At 45.8% G+C, this 16814-nt stretch overlaps 1 protein-coding gene across 2 annotated transcripts in view; it reads right to left on the bottom strand.

The window, feature by feature from the left end:
• Positions 1-1883: 1883 nt before the first annotated feature.
• Positions 1884-16814, bottom strand: part of ARHGAP31 (Rho GTPase activating protein 31) — a 122745-nt gene continuing 107814 nt past the window's right edge. For both annotated transcript variants that reach the window (XM_038003367.2, XM_038003366.2), the window contains exons 11-12: positions 9912-10192; positions 1884-5840 (exon numbers count right to left, since the gene is read on the bottom strand). In XM_038003367.2, coding sequence (XP_037859295.2) covers positions 3423-5840; positions 9912-10192 — 2699 coding nt within the window. In that variant the 3' untranslated portion in view covers positions 1884-3422. The remainder of the gene's footprint in view (positions 5841-9911; positions 10193-16814) is intronic.

Below are 16814 nucleotides of genomic sequence, written 5' to 3'. Positions count from 1 at the left end.
TTTGAAGTCAGTAGGTCACTTGAATACCATCGACTATCCTATTAAAAGATGCTGGTTCCCCACGTTTTTCCTCTTCTGCTTTTGTTTGGCAACTTAATGGTTCTCAACCTTGCTCCTGGTTGTTTATGGGGGTGTTTTATTTGCTGCCATCCCTCTCCCTTTTTCACTAGACTCTTGAATGATTTGGGAGTGCTAAGGTACCCAGTGCACTACTACCAAGCTCCCGATAAATATTTGTTGAGGATGACATTTACATTTTTTATGTCCTCAGAGTCTAGAATTTTGATTTGGACAGTATTTTGAATTTTAGGGTTTAGATTGTTAGGTGTCTTAATGGGATTCTTCTTCAGATCTCTTCATATTCCAAGTGTAGCAGAAAATGTAGGTTACTATTTTCTTCAGCAACCACTAATGCTGAAAGAAAACAACAGTACATGCATGGGTTTCACCTCAAATTCATCATTTAACATTAGCCACCCCCATTTTGAGGACTGATAGTTGATTTGAAGGAGCCCTCTGAGAATTTGATTCCATAGCCCTTTCTAGGGCACCAGGTAAATCCTCCTAAAAACAGCAGCTCCTGTTCTGTCCCCTCCTGAATGGAAGCAGACTATTTGATTCCCATCCAGCCATTCTCAAGGAGTTCTTTTCTCAGAGACTCAAACAAGTGGTGAAATAGGTAATCCCAGAGCATTTGGGGGAACAATTTGGGGAGGAAATATGAGTTTTCTTTCTTTCAAATGGAATTTTATCAGTGTCAGGCTAGCCCAGACCACAGGAAGTTTACGAATGCCTCTGATGGCTGGCAGGCTGGGCGAGAGTCAAAGCGGAGGTCCGCACCTGAGCAGCAGGACGCTGACTGAGAAGATGAGTCAGTTTCTAAGGCCTTCTGGACTTGACTGGCAAGGAAAGCTGACAGTAGGGACTATCTCCACAGCTGTCAGTGTGTCTCATGATGACATCCACAGAATTGTGTTCCTGAAGGTGATGCTATAAATGTCAGAGTCTAAAAGATCTTGCAACCATTTTATAAATCCACACAGGCACCTCAACCCTTAGAACTGAAGTCACTTGTTAATATGTAAATGGTGGCTTCTCAGTCTATCCCCAAATAAAAATATATCTTATAAATGTTACCAAACATTTAAAATAATCATAAAATAGTTTATGTATTTCATTATTTGGCTCAGAGTTCTGATGGTGAAGCAAAGTGCAGCTCTTTCCCTCCCTCACATTCTAACTGGAACGTGGTCCTTATCAAAGCGTGGACACCGCAGGGGCACTGATGCTGACATAAAACCTGTCTGCCACATTTTCTGATAAGGCAGGAATGTACTTCTCAGATCTCTTGAACATGGCCTTTCTCATCTGTCACAACTCTATTTCTTGACTTTGCTGGCCAAGGGGAAAAATACTATATTCTAGGACTTTTCTTTCAGGTTCATATCTCATTGGCTGTTGGTCCAATGTCTTGCTCACCCAATGAGGCCAAAACACTGATGAAATGCCTTGCTCACTCAGTGCTCTCGGAAGGCAGAACTCATCAGCTGACTTGCCAGTTACCCTCGTCACAGACACTGGCTTAAAAGGTACAGAACAAGATTTCAAAACTGGAAGGTTTATCAGGGAGGAAGGGAGGGAGGAAGGGAGAGGGAGGAGAGAGAGAGAGAGAGACAGGAATATGTATCTGTTGCAGGGAATCAGCTCCCAATTTCTCAATGGAGGAGGTAACTTCATCTCAGCCCCCACTAAGCCCAGAACCACCCTTGGTTGTGATGTCCGAGCCCTTAGAGAAATTTCTGCAATGACTGAGCTTCTGGACAGAATTCAGCCAGGCTTGAACCTGAGAAGAGATGCCCTGTGAAGTCCTTTTTTGGGCAGCACCAAAAATCTGCCAGCAGGTATATTAGTTCTCCTTTCTCTCGCCAGCTGGAAAGGAAAGAACCATTGAAAGTTATACATAATTGAAAAGAAAATCAGATTGGTTTATTGCTTCTGCTTGTATACAGAGTTGAAGAGCAAGTTTGAGTGAGTGCCTAGAGTGGGCGGTGGATGAGGGGAATTATGGAAGGGAGAGGGGTTCCTCAAGTCTGTTATTTTTAAAGAGATGGGGTCTCGCTGTGTTGCCCAGGCTGGTCTTGAACTCCCGGGCTCAAGCAATCCACCCATCTCAGCCTCCCAGAGTGTTGGGATTACAGATGTGAGGCACCTCACCTGGCCTCAAATCTGTTCTTGAGCAGTGGAGAGGAATGGAGATAGGAAGGGACCCATTGGCTAAAATAAAATACATTTTTAAGAAGGGCAACTCTCAGTGAGTGGTTGTGATGATCACCCTGCTAGGGCTCTTCCCTCTCCTCCTGGAGCTCCTCCCTTCATTCTCTCCTGTACTGCTGGGCCCAGCCTAGTATGGAAGAAGAGTAAAGCTGAGCTAGAAGTGTTTTCTGCTAGTGCCCCACCAATTTAAACACATTACATTTGGAGTGGAGTTCTGCCTTTGTGTGAGGCTTTTATCTATGATGACATCCTGTTCTTGGACTCTTGATCCTGTAAAGAAAGCAGATGCCTTCACTTCACGATTGCATACCTAAATGAAGATTTAGTACATTTCATTACGGTAATCCTCAGCTCAGCCTCCACCCTGCGCAGCTACTGGATTTATAAATTACAGTCCAGTACAGTGGCAGTTGGGGCCCCAAATGACTAAAAGCCAGAGCCAGGAAATCTTCTTGGATTGTGCCAGTCTCAGAGTTTGCTCTTGATTCTGATTTTCTATGCTGGTATATGGAAATCATCTTGGACAGGTCTCCAGGGATTCCAGGGAAAGAGCATGGGTAAGAAGGGGTAAGCTCACCCACCTGGATATCTAAGTGCACGTTAGTTTGCATTTCCAAATCCACTTCTAATTTGGATAGTACACTTTACAAAGCTTATTAGAAAACTGGTCTAAAAGAACACGTTTTAAAGAGCATTAAAAAGCATGAAGAGGAGGCCTTCTAACCCCAATAGCAACATTTTGAGGTTTGACACAGCAAGAGATTTTTCTTTCTTTCAAAGAACATTCTTTCTTTGTTTCAAAGGACAGCCAGCTCTCAAGAGTAATAGCTAAAAGAAATAGGGGAGCAATCCAACTCATATACAAGCTCCAAAGTTCATTGGAGGTAAGCATTCCATCCTCTCCCCTTACCTAACCTTCTCTCACTTGCTCACACAGACTTAACTAAATTTCATCTCTCGTTTTTTCCCTTGACCACTCTTCTGGCAAATGGACTAATTAATAAGTGGTCAAAAGGCTGAAGAAAGAGAAGTCAGAGGCCAAAATAGGCCCAAACTTGATAACCTGTGCCTGGAACATGGCAAGCTGGCCCTGTAATAACTTCCAGATGAATCAGGATATTTTTCAGACACCAGCAGGTGAACTGAAATCATTCTATTTGCCTCCCACTTCTTCCATCCAGAATTACTGATCTCCGCTGGGGCTGGTAAAAACAGCTAGTGGAGGTCTCTAGTCTCTGGCCATTCTTAGGGATGGTCATTTTATTCCTAAGTGTAACCCCTTCTGGTGTGACCCATGTGTTTTCTGCCAACTCTCCACAAAGAAGGCCAGGGGAAACTGTCTGGGTGGGACTTCTGATAGGGGACAGCAGGACCTTGGAATCTGTCACTGTGGATGAGGGGGGCAGGTGGTCCATAATGGGGAAAGGAGGACTGAATAAGATTAGGCTCTGAGGTCTTCCTGGCCTTGACCTGTGGAAAGGCTTAGAACCCCCAGATGGTCGCTCTAGTTTTGAAGAAAGAAGGTTGTCCCCAGATGGCTCTGTCTCTGACATGCGCTTTCTGCATTGCACTGTTGCGTCCTGGGTGGAGAGCAGGTTCGATGAGCCTGGTTCTGGAGAAAGGGTGGGCCCCTTGCACACGCAGGGTGCAGTGGCATCCACTGGTGAGGACTTAACGGTTCCGGGATCTTGCTTTGGTTTTTCTTCCTTTGGGCTTTCCAGGGAGGAGGGAGAATCATCTTTGGCCAGTTTCTGAGTGCTCCCACTGGTTGAGTTGGCTTCCTCTTGGCTCCTCTCCAGAGGCTGAACCCCACTCTCCCCTGAGCTCTGAGAGGGCAGGGGCTGTGGGATCTGGGTGTACTGAATCTTGGGAGGGATGACTGGGACCGCCCTGGCCTGGCACATTTTGACCATGAAGGAGGTTCTCACAGCTGACACACTCACAGGAGCTGAGTTACGGCGGCCTGTCAGTGCATGAGCAACCATGTCCAGGTCCTGAGGGTCCTGGGGGTCCTGGGAGTAAACCCTCCAGGGGTCTGCTTTACAGTAAGATGAGGTCATCCATGTGACCTTCGGGTCTCCCGGCTCAGAGACCTGCATTCCAGGTGAACTAAATGAGGCCACATTCTCAAACCAGAAGAGGTCAGCAATGGGAATGGCAGGGTCCAGGTTGAGGGAAGAAGGCCTGTTTTTCCCTTTTGGGGCCCCACACTCTGTGCTCTTCAGCTGTAACTTTGTGGGGTGCTCTCCAGGTGAAGGGCTGTCCTGCATGCTGGGTGAAGTCTCCTTGCTGCTCTCTGGCCCAGGAACATCACCTTGCCTAATCTGTGGCCTGCTGTGCCCCAGGTGTGTCCCCAGTTCCTTTCCCTCTGCTAGGCTGATGGGGCTGGTCTCTGCTGGCTTGGGTTGCACAACACGTGGTCCCTTCTGGTTGGGAAGAGCCTCTGCCCCTTTCAGGCCAGAGAACTCTCTGAAGGACCTCAGGGCTTTCTCATCCCACCCAGTAATCTCTCTCCTGGGTGCCTGGGGCTGAAGAGGGTCAGAATTCCTCTCTGTTTCAAGATTAGCACAACTGCTGGAGGAGGGAACCTCCAGAGTCCACTGGCTTTTAACCGTGGGTTTACTGTCTAGAGAATGGCTCTGGCGAAGGCTGGGCCTGTGGGAAAGCCTCTTCTCCAATTGGTGACCCTGAAGGCCCTGTACCTGGGTCTCGTGCGCGTCTTTCAGGGTGGGAGAGTGAAGGGGACTCGTCACCCACTGGGGTTCCTCCCAGGGCTCCACCATCTCCAGGCCATGCTGGGCAATGTCTGTCACAGTGTCATCTTCGTCACAGTCTGAAGGCTCCTGTACTGAATGGGTTACATCCTCCTCTCCTTGTGAGGCGATCTCAACCTCCCTGGTTGGGCCTGGAAGACCACAGCCTTTCCCCTCGGAAGCAACATTCTTTGAATTTTGCTTGTCACTGTGTCTTGGGGTGGCCTCCTCTCCCTGACAGCGGTTAGAGACCTCAGGGCTGTCTTGGGACTTCTGCTGGTCTATGTAGGGATTTGTCCTCAATTTCCTGGATGAGTCTTCTCTTTCCGGGCTGCCCTTTGAAAGCAGGACTGGAGGTGACTCCTCCAGAGGAGTTGGAGGGGGAGGAGCAGGTGGGAGTGGAGGAGACAGATTCCCTGGGCCTCCTACTTCCACTGTTGCTTGTGGAGATGCCGTCTCAAATGGAACTATTTCCAGAGGAGCCAGGCTGGCGAGGTCTGGGTGCACGCCCTGCTCAGGCTCCGGCTTCTCTCTACTGGCTGCTGTGGAAGCCCCCTGTGTGCTCTGATTGGCTGGATCCCTAGTCCACACCTCCAGAGGGGAGGAGACTGGAGCCGGGAAGGAGCCACAAGGCAAGCTCCCAGAAGGCTCGGGGGGAATAAAGGGTCCCAGACTCGACTCAAGAATAGGCTGAATTGGGCTGGTCTTCAGAGCAGGAGGTGGCAACGATGAGAGCTCCTCCTCTGATTCAATGATTTTCAGCTCCTGTTGAATCTCGGGCCAGATCAGGACATTGGCCAGATCATCTTCATCCTGAAAAACATCAATAAACTGATTGTCTTAGAACCAAGTACTCTGGGTGCTGACATCAGCGTTTCCAGTGACAGGGAAAAGACTGGCAGCGCCAGCCTGTGCCAGTTCAGGAAATACAGGATGCAGCACTGATAATACCTGTGACTATCTGAGTGCTCACCATGCACCATCACATACTTCAACTGTATCTTGTGTAATTTTCCCAACAACTCTAGGAGATAAACACTACTATAATTACCCATTTTATAGATGAGAGGTCTAGGTTCAAATAGATTAAACAATTTACCTAAGTCATACGGCAGCACACCAGGACTGAAATCCAGTTCTGTCTGCACCAGAACGTAAGTACCTAATCTCTATGCACTGTTGCCTTATAAAACAACAAAAACCCTGGTCTCATTTAACTTCAGGTTCACTAGAAGGCACACAAGGATGAGAGTCTTCCAGTGGAATGAAAATGTTAAGTCTTACCCTGACACCTGCTTTCCAAATAAGTAAATACAGTTCTTTTTTAATTTTTTTTTTTTTTTTTTTTTTTTTTTTTTAGACAAGAGTCTTGCACTGTCATCTGGGCTGGAGTGCAATGGCGTGATCTTGGCTCACTGCAACCTCCGCCTCCTGGGTTCATGTGATTCTCCTACCTCAGACTCCCTACTAGCTGGGATTACAGGTGCACACCACCACATCTGGCTAATTTTTTGTATTTTTAGTAGAGATGGGGTTTCACCATGTTGGCCAGACTGGTCTCAAACTCCTGACCTTGTGATTCATCCACCTTGGCCTCTCCAAGTGCTGGAATTAACAGGCGTGAGTCACCACGCCCAGCCTTTAATGTTCTTTTTTGAGACAGAGTCTCGCTCTGTTGCCCTGGATGGAGTGCAGTGGTGTGATCTTGGCTCACTGCAGCCTCCACCTCCTGGGTTTAAGCAATTCTCCTGCCTCAGCCTCCTAAGTAGCTGGGATTACAGGCCTGTGCCACCCGGCTAATTTTTGTATTTTTAGTAGAGATGAGGTTTTACCATGTTGCCAGGCTGGTCTCAAACTCCTGGGCTCAAGTAATTTGCCCACCTAGGCCCCTCCAAAAGTGCTGGGATTACAGGTGTGAGCCACCATGCCCAGTCTCTTTTTTCTTATCAAGGAATACACATTTCACATGGAAAAAATTTAAATACGTATTAAAATAAAGGAAAATACAAAGACACCAAATCATATATCCTTACTCCCCACAGATAACCACTGTTAACATGGTGGGAATTTCTTTGTTGTGGTTTGTGGAGCTGCCTACTTCTCCACCTTGCTTGCTGTCCTTGTCTCCCCTCAAGTCCAGCTTCCCTTTGTCCTTCTAGACTCCTCCCTTTCCCTGCCTAAAGCCCAAAGCTATAGACAGGAAAGGGATGGAAGGAGGCCTGCTCAGGGCCAGGACAACTAATTTCAGTTTCTTTCTGGTTTTTTTTTTTTTTTTTTTTTTGAGACAGAGTTTCACTTTTGCCACCCAGGCTGGAGTGCAGTGCATGATTTTGGCTCATTGCAACCTCCTCCTCTGGGGTTCAAGTGATTCTCCTGCCTCAGCCTCCCAAGAAGCTGGGACTACAGGTATGCGCTACCACACCCGGCTAATTTTGTATTTTTAGTAGAGACGGGGTTTCACCATGTTGGCCAGGCTGGTCACAAACTCCTGACCTCAGGTGTTCTGCCCGCCTCAGCCTCTCAAAGTTCTGGGAAAGGTGTGAGCCACCGCGCCCGGCCCAGTTTCTTTCATTTCTTGCCTCAAGGCCTAATTCTATCTCAGGGCGAGGCAGCCGGGGGACAAATCTCCATCCTGGGGTGGCACAGGACTTTGTGAAAGTAATATTTGCTGCTGACTTCTCGTCCCTTCTCACCGAGCTCTAATCACTTGCTATTTCATATTAAAGTTACTTTTATGCTTGTCTTATTATTCCCAATGGACTGTGAGCTTCTTGAGGTCAGGATTGTGTTTATTCATCTTCGATTCATCAAGGCCAAAAGGTGCCCAGTATACTGTAAATGGGGGCTCAATAAAGGGTCTGCTGAACTGTAATGAATTCAGTGTTTTCTTTTGGATTATTTCTTTTACATATCTCTGTGGGATTGTCAAAATTAGTCTGCTTCTACTACACTGCATTTATCTGTGAACATTTCTATTTTGCCTACTAGACTGTGCCCTGCTTCAGAGCGGGGACAGCCTCATCTCTTTACTCTCCTCAGCACCTACATTAACTGAGCTCTTACTAAGAAATCAGTACTAAGAAACCATAAATTTAGATGAACAAATGAACATCTAAACTCCCTTCCACTTCACTCTGCCCTCTCGGTGAGTGGACCCACAGCGCATGTTCCTGCTCAAACCAGAAACCTATGAGGTGCCTTTGACGTTTCCTTCTTTCTCAGCCCTTATCTAATCCTTCAACAAGTCCTGTCCATTCTACCTTCTAAATAGTGATTGTAGTCCTTCATTTCTATCCCCATGGCCCCACACTAGTCTACACCTCCAGATTTTCTCTCCTGGCGTACCACATACTCCACTCCTCATGCATTCGTGCCTCCTTTCTTCTCCAAGCCGTTCTCCGCACAGAATAGAATGACCCATGAAAGATAAAATTCTGAACACCTCATATGCTTTCCCATTGCCCATAGGTTAAACCTCAAATCCCTTCCAAGCAGTCCTGGCTCCTGCATCCCCCTGAGTCACTTTTTCCAGCCCGGCCATCCCAGGCTTGCATTCCTTGAATGGAAATGCTCTTTTCTACCTTGGATTCAAGGCACATCTTATTCTTTCTGTCTGGAGTTCTCTCCTTTCCTATTCCACCCACTACCCCTTTCTTCCATCTGAGTTATCTGCCTAAATATGCACTCTACAGAGAAGCTTTCCCTGACCCTTGTGGCATGCATGCCTCCTCCCTCTGACTAGGTTGGGTCCTCTTGCTATGTGCTCCCATGCACTCCATGCTTCCATAGCACACCAGGAATTACTTGTTCAATGTCTTTCCCCAACTAGGCTGTTAGCTCCAAGAAGGCAGGGATGGCTAAAGCCTTGTTCACTATGGTGATGCCAGTGTCTGGCACAAAGTTCATGTTAAATACAAGTTTTGAATGAATGAATGAACTGATGCCTTTACTTGTTCCCTTGAATCCACCCGGTTCTCATTCCAGCACTAACTTTACCTGCTTCTCAAAGCAATGCCATTCATTCCTACAGGGTCCTCCCTGTAAGAATTCAATCAATTCCCATATGAATCTCTTCATCCTTCCCCTTCAACAAATGCAAATAGATCTTATAGAGACCCTCGCTCAGCCATCCTGAGGCCTCCATGTCACCTCACTCTGCTCTAACTCCCAACACATGGTTCTTCTGTGCACATCCTGAAAATCAAGACTCTGGAAGCAAGTTCAAAGGCATCCTCCTTTCTGGTACCCTCCTCTTGTCACAGAGCTGCCACCCAAATGCATGACTCTTCCTTGGGTATCCCTGGAAAACCTCCTCACACTTTCTATGGAAGGACATCCCATAAAAACCTTCTTGGAAAATTCCACCTCTACAAAGTAGACAAGGTTTAGTCAGCTCCAGTGTTGTATTTTAACTTCCCCAGAGCCCACAGGAGGAAAGAATGGATCCTGGAAATATTTCTGGTTTTGGAAATAAGTGTAGACAACTGCCCATCCAGGATGTCTGGAAGAAGAAGGCTGGACTCTGTGAATGATCATATTTGGGACTGGGGTATGACAAGCAGGTCTTGTGCTGCTTCTGGGATTGAATGTCATTACATTCCAAGACATGTTACTGGCTTATGGTGACCTCAGGTCAGGAATATTTAGAATTGAGTCTGTACTAGGGAATCTGAGCAGTATATTTCCTCCCCATCCCTGCAGGACTTCTGAAAAGTCCACTGCAAAACAAATCTCAGACCTTCATTAGAAGTTTGTCTCTTAAAGTCCCTTTGGCAGAAACTGATTTTCAAAAAAATTTTTTTTTCAATTTACTTTACATTGTACCAAGAGCCCTTGGGAAAAAGGAACTCCACCTGGCTGGAGCAGGTGGAGAGTGCACCTTACCATCTCATGGAGAAGGACAACTTCGGCTCTGGCCCTGGGGCTCTCCTGCAGGGCGCTGGACTCCGTCTGGCCAGCCTCTTGTCCCTCCTCCACCACCTTCTCTGGATTTGGTCTCTTCTCTAATTCATTTGAATTTTGAGAGCTCAAGGAACTTTCTGGGGTTTTCTTCTCCTCCAGGTGGATGCCTGGCTCCTGGGACAGGCCTTTGCTGCATTCCACTGTCCCAGGTGCTTCAGGTACTGGCTTGGCATCCTCAAGAGCTGCCTTCTTAGGTACAGAAGCTGCAGTGAAAATGGAAGTTATCAGTTAAAGGAGGCTTCATTTTAAGAAAGACTGTCCTAAAACAGTCACTGTCCTGTCTCCTGGCCCTGCTTCAAGAAGGATGGAGGGAATTGCCCCAGCTCACTGCCCCTTGCATTTACTCTTTTCTCCTAGCAACGTCCTGGCCTCAGTTCCCAGAGTTAAAGATTGTCAGAGAAGGAAGGGACATCAAAGATCACCTAGTCTGGTGGTTCTCAACCAGGGACCATCTTGCTCCTACCATTTTCTTCTTCCAGTGGACGTTTGGCAATGTCTGGAGACATTTTTTGGTTGCCACAACACTGGGGAGGGGTGAATGCCACTGGCATCTAGTGGATAGAAGCCAGGGATGCTGCTAAATATCCTCCAGTGTACAGAACCTGTCCCACAACAAAGACTTATCCAGTCTAAAATGTCAGTAGTGCTGAAGTTGAGACACCATGCTCCAGCCCAGTCTCTGACTTCTCAAATAGCTAGTCAGACTTTGAGAAGTCCATCTAGGTGTCCAAGGTTACAAAAATCTGTTATTCACATCTTGCTGCAAAGATACCTTATAATTATGATTAACAGCTTCCTGTGTGACTCTTCCCAGGGGTTATCTCTTGTCAATTTGGATCTATCCAAAGTGATTAAGCTCTGTTCTTAAACATCTATGAGATCAGGAAGAAGCAGGCAGATCTCAAGTTTGGTCTCTATTGCTTTGCATGAAGGAAAGCCCCATTTCATTGCATAAAGCTGTTTCCACACTCTGCATTAAAGACTGAGGGAGTACCCAGGACTGTGCTCGGCACACAGCAGGCCCTCAAGAAAAATTACCATTTACAGTGGTATTAAAGAAACCTGGGTTCAAATGCTAATTTCTCAATGAATCTTGTAATCTTGGTACAAAGGCATCATAAGACTTGCTTTTCAGGGCTGATGTGAGGATAAAGTAGACAGTGGAGATAAAGCATATAGCAGTGTCTGGCATACAGCACAAGCTCAGAAAAGTTTGTTGGTTAAGATTGGTTAAGACCAAACCACTCATTGCCATTGTTTATACTGGTGTCCTAACTCTGAGGTGTCTCACCACAAGGCCACCCCAGCAACTCAGATCTAGTGACAGCATCCTGATGTCTGAACTAAAATGCTTCAGAATTCACAACAGTGGTATTTCCTTTTGCCCATCACTTTGTAGGCTTATTTCCTGAAATTCAGTTTTATCTTTGAATATGTAAAATATTTACAGAGTTCAAAAGTTAAAACTACAGGTCATTCCTTGATATCCACGGGGCAACTTGTTCCAGGACCTCCCCCCAATACCAAAATCCATGTGTGCTCAAGTCCCTGATATAAAATGGCATACATAGTATTTGCATATAACCTATGCACATCCTTTTTTATTAAATCATCTCTAGGTTGCTTATAATATGTAATACACTGTAAATGCCATGCAAATAGCTGTTATACTGTATTGTTTAAGAAATACTGGCAAGAATAAAATCTGTACATGTTTAGTACAGATGCAATGTTTTATTCTGGAGACTTTTGATGTGTGGTTGGTTCAATCCATGGATGTGGAACCTTTGAAAGTCAGGGGCCCACTGTATATAAAAAGACCCCTTCTTGCTGGCCCAGCCACAGGTCTGCTCTTCTACCAGTCCCCTTGCCAGGCCTCGCACTCTTCTGCTCTGGTCCTCCCTGTGGTTGCAATCTAACCCCTTCTTCAAGGCAAACCTAACAACGCCTCTTTCAAGGCTTCCCAGACCAACCTCTCCTTGGTCACCCACCATGTGTCCATCACTGTTGCTTCTGGTTTGTTCCATACTCCCACTGTCTCTTAGAGATAACTACTTTTATTAGTTTATTGGTTTATTCTGCCAGTTTATTTTTGCATATTTAAACAGATACTTGTATATATTTTAGTTTCCCATCCTTAGTACACAGAATACACTATGTGATACAGATTGTTGTTTGCTTTACATTTTCTCACTTAACATATCTTGAAGCCCATGCCATGTTAGTAGAGAGGGAAATTAGTCATTCTTTTTTTTTTTTTTTTTTTGATACGGAGTCTCACTCTGTTACCCAGGCTGGAGTGCAGTGGTGCGATCTTGGCTCACTGCAATCTCCACCTCCTGGGTTCAAGCAATTCTCCTGCCTCAACTTCCCTAGTAGTTGGGACTACAGGCACCTGCCACTGCACCTATCTAATTTTTGTATTTTTTAGTACAGACGGGGTTTCATCATGTTGGTCACACTGGTCTCAAAACCCTGACCTCAGGTGATCTGCCCGCCTCGGCCTCCCAAAGTGCTGGGATTACAGACGTGAGCCATCGCGCCCGGCCTGATCATTCTTTATGATGTGGCCTAGTTTGGGTTTCCTTCAAAGCAGATCCTGAAACAGGGTCCGAGTAGCAGGTGGCTTATTTAGAAGGTGGTCCCAGGAAGCAAAAATGAGAAAGTGAGAGGAATGGAGGAAAAGTCAATAAAGAGTATTTTGTTGAGTTGGTTCCCATTTTCAGCAGGGACTCAATCTCTGGTAACCCTAAGAAGCACTATGTAGAATGTGCCCCCCAACAATCCCTCCGTATGATAAGAGGCTGGGTCATTCCTGATTCCTGGCTTGTATTACTTGAGAGCTACCCCAGTTAATTCTCCATGCTTCTGAGCTGTCCCACACAAAGGCTGAGTGAGCCAGTCCCTTCATAAAATGCTCTGAGGCAGAAAACTGAAAACGCAAGGCAGACATCTGAAATAGGTGTCTTTCGTGTGCACAGAAACTGTCCCCGACAGATGCGCAGGAGTTTGGGGGAACGTAGTGCAAGGCTCACGAAGCTATGGACTCTATAGAACTTCATTGTGTGGATGCATCCTAGTTATTCAACCAGACCCCTAAAGGGGGCATTTGGGTTGTTTCTAGTCCTTTGCTATTACAAATAATGCCATGACATGCAAACGTCATTTTATATTTATGCAACTATTTATTTAGGATAAATTCTTAGAGGTGAAACTTTTGGGTGAAAGGGTAAATGCATCTGTAATTTTCAAATACATATTTTTTAACATTCTCCTAAAATCTAGTAGTTGGAAGAACTTGCCAGTGTCCCTTTTGGTAGAGCTTCTTTCCATTGATCATGACTATTAATATGGACTCCTGTGTGAGGTGTGGAGGAAGGGCCCATGCTAACCATGAGTTTGTTCCTATCACTCACTCCCCTGCTGAGAACCCTCTGTGGCTCCCTATTGCCTCCACTATGGCATGCAAAGCCCATCTCACTGTGGCCCGGTCACATGTCCTCTCTTCTCCCACTCCCCTCACGGGCCTTGTTCTCCACAGCTTTGGTCCTCCCTGTGATTCCAATTGAATCCATTCCTCAAGACATAAACCTAACAACATCTCTTTGTAGCTTTCCCACACCATGTCCTACCGTAGCACTCAATGTTGTTATCTATGTGCTGCACAGTCCTCACGTTACCATGATCTCTTCTCAGGTACATGGCTTCTATCCTTGGGTAGGTTCCTCAGAACAGAGGCAGTATCTATTCCTAAAAATTACCTGCAAATCTCCAACAAATTTTTGTTGGCTGACAGATTTGGTGGCTACTTCTAAACTACAAGAAATCTCCATAGCTCAAAAGGGAAGGGCATTGTCACGTTCCCAGCCTGTGACGCATTATACACAAAGCGGGTGACCATAGTGGTAGAGATTGATAATCGTTGCCCAGTATCTATCCTCTTCTTTATTTGGAGCTAGAACCTCCCCCACCCCTCAGGTTTTAGCTGGGCACATCGCTTTCCATCTAGTACAACATACATTTCTCAGTCTCCTGAGGGTAAGTGTGGCTATGTGAAATACGTTTGGCAGATGGGATGCAGTGGAAATGATGTGAGCAGCTTCTAGGTGACATCCTTAAGTGGAAGCTGCTCAGCTTCTTCCTGTAGCCCTTTCCCATGGGTGGGAATGTGACTGTGGGGGTGTTGAGCCCACTCTGACCATGCAGACAAGACAACATCCCTGGGTATGGCTGAAGGAGCCTGGAACACCAGATCTCCTGGATCATAGTCACCTTACTCTGGACTTGTGCGTAAGATAGAAATAAACTTCTATCTTGTTTGAGCCACTGTATTTTTGGTTTTCTATATTATAGCAGCTTAGCCTGTACCTTAACTAATATAATCAACTAATGAGTTTATAAGGTAGGCTTGCTCCTGGTTAAAAAAAATAGGGCAAAATAACTTTTTGCGGATTATACAGAATCATATTTCAGATGCCCTAAAATAGAACTAAGAGAATTCTACTGTAAGTTCTTCAGTAAAAGAAGGAGGCAACTCCTAATATCTCTTAAGGAAATTCCGGATTTTCATTTATCAAGTTTCTGTAAAGCTATATGTTTATTCTGATCTTCCTTAATTAACATTTCTAGAACGGGATGCAGAGAGTGTTAGTTGTAATTTTTTTTTTTTTTTTTTTTTTTTTTTTTTTTTGAGACGGAGTCTTGCTCTGTAACCCGGGCTGGAATGCAGTGGCCGGATCTCAGCTCACTGCAAGCTCCGCCTCCCGGGTTTACGCCATTCTCCTGCCTCAGCCTCCTGAGTAGCTGGGACTACAGGCGCCTGCCACCTCGCCCGGCTAGTTTTTTGTATTTTTAGTAGAGACGGGGTTTCACCGTGTTAGCCAGGATGGTCTCGGTCTCCTGACCTCGTGATCCGCCCGTCTCGGCCTCCCAAAGTGCTGGGATTACAGGCTTGAGCCACCGCGCCCGGCCAGTTGTAATTTTTAAACCAGCCCATAAACTCATCCTTCACTTTCGGAAGGATTCTGTTTGTTGTCCTTCCTCCCCACCAGCTGAGGATGAGGTTAGCAGGACATACTCTTGAATCAGGTAAAAGTCAGATAATCAACCATGATGATTACATTGATTAATCCTTCAATTTTTTCATTCAGAGTAATCAGTATTTACAATCATTTAACTTTAGTTAAAAAGCACCACTTACTCGATATCTCTACGCTTTGGGTCACACTGGAATTTCACTTAGATTGGCCAAAAGTGGGAGAGTTGGTTTGACTAGATCAACTAAAAGTTTAAATGGGTAACCTGGAAAATTGTCCTTAATTCTTTTTCTTTTGCCCACTGCTACTTCACAACAGAAAGAAAAATATTTAACTAATGAAGGTGAAGTTCTCCACCTGGAATAATCATGGACGTTATCATGAGGTTAACACTGAGGTTAACCTCACCCCATCAGAGAGCAGGGTGAGGGGACCTGTTGCCCCTGAGACTTTCAGCAGTCCCCTTCCACCCTGGGTCTCAGATCTGGATGGCTGCCTTCCACAAGGCCCCCCTTTCTGCCCTGACTGCCCATTGGCCACAGGTAGGAAGGCAGGCTGGAGTCTCCCTTAGTGTCTTTCCCAGACCAACTTAATGCAAAATGTGTATTCTTATTTATAGGGAGGAGAGAGGGGGAAAAGTGGATAACAGACTGTCTCTAAAAGACCCCGACCCACTCTTCCACAGAGGATAACAAATCTCACAAAAGCCTTTGGAAACACTGTTTTCCTCAAAGCCTTCACTCCCTCCCCTACCCTTCATCCTGCTGCATCCACGCCGGCCCATGACACTGTTTTCCAGACAAGGCATCACTGGATCCCCTGAAATGTGCTCATCTGTGTACCCATCCCAAAGGAAATGGGAGGAGAGGACTGATACTTACTCACATCTTCTGTGAGCCGGACTATGGACAGGTATTTTATGGACATTTTCCCATTCAGACTTCACTACAGCCTTTGGGATAGGAGCCTCCCCTGCTTTGCAGATAAGAAACAGGCTCCAAAATCTCCCACTGCCACACTGACAAAAAGCAGTAAAGCTAGCATCTGAATCAGCCAGGTTGGGTTCCAAAACCTACATATTTCCCACAACATGTAGCTGACCGGAAGGCCCTTTCTCATCTTTTCTGCATGGAGAAACCTTACCCATTTATGAAGGCTCAGTCCAAATGTCACCTCTTCTAAATCTTCCTGGACTCCTCCTGAGAGGACTGCCTCTCCTTCATGCCCTTGCCATCTGTTATGAACATCTCTTTCATGATGCTTTGGGTACCTAACCCCTCCCTAATTCCAAAAATCCTGAGGAGGCTCTTACGCTTCTTCCATAGGCCAACCCTGCGCTGGACTTCAGTGCAGTGTTTCAATTTCCCTTCTTAGTTTGTGAGCTCACTGTGGGGAAGGGCTCATGTCTTAACAATCTTTGTAACTCCACAGCCCATAGTGAACACAGGAGGGAGCGCGGTCGTGTTACAAGCATGGATTTTTTTAAAGTCTGGATTAAAATCCTGGTTTGTCCACTTCCTTGCTATGAGTGATTGAGTAAATAACCTATTCCTCTTTAAGGAAATGGGGATAATAGTGACTACCTATATCATAGGATAGAGGGGAGAAATGAGATAATATTTGCAGGACACTTAGGAGAGTGCCTGACAACCTAATAGGTGCTGAAAACGACTAATATTAACTAAAAAGAAACATTCCTAAATCACAATAAACATTTGTTGGTTTGATTGTCAGCCATCCTTTCCTTTGGGGTGCTCCCTGCTTCCATTTTATGTGGCCCATGTTTGCT

This window comes from Chlorocebus sabaeus, chromosome 22 (genome assembly GCF_047675955.1).
Source record: "Chlorocebus sabaeus isolate Y175 chromosome 22, mChlSab1.0.hap1, whole genome shotgun sequence".
In the NCBI taxonomy this organism is placed as follows: Eukaryota; Metazoa; Chordata; class Mammalia; order Primates; family Cercopithecidae; genus Chlorocebus; species Chlorocebus sabaeus.
This window is presented reverse-complemented; position numbering and strand designations above follow the sequence as displayed.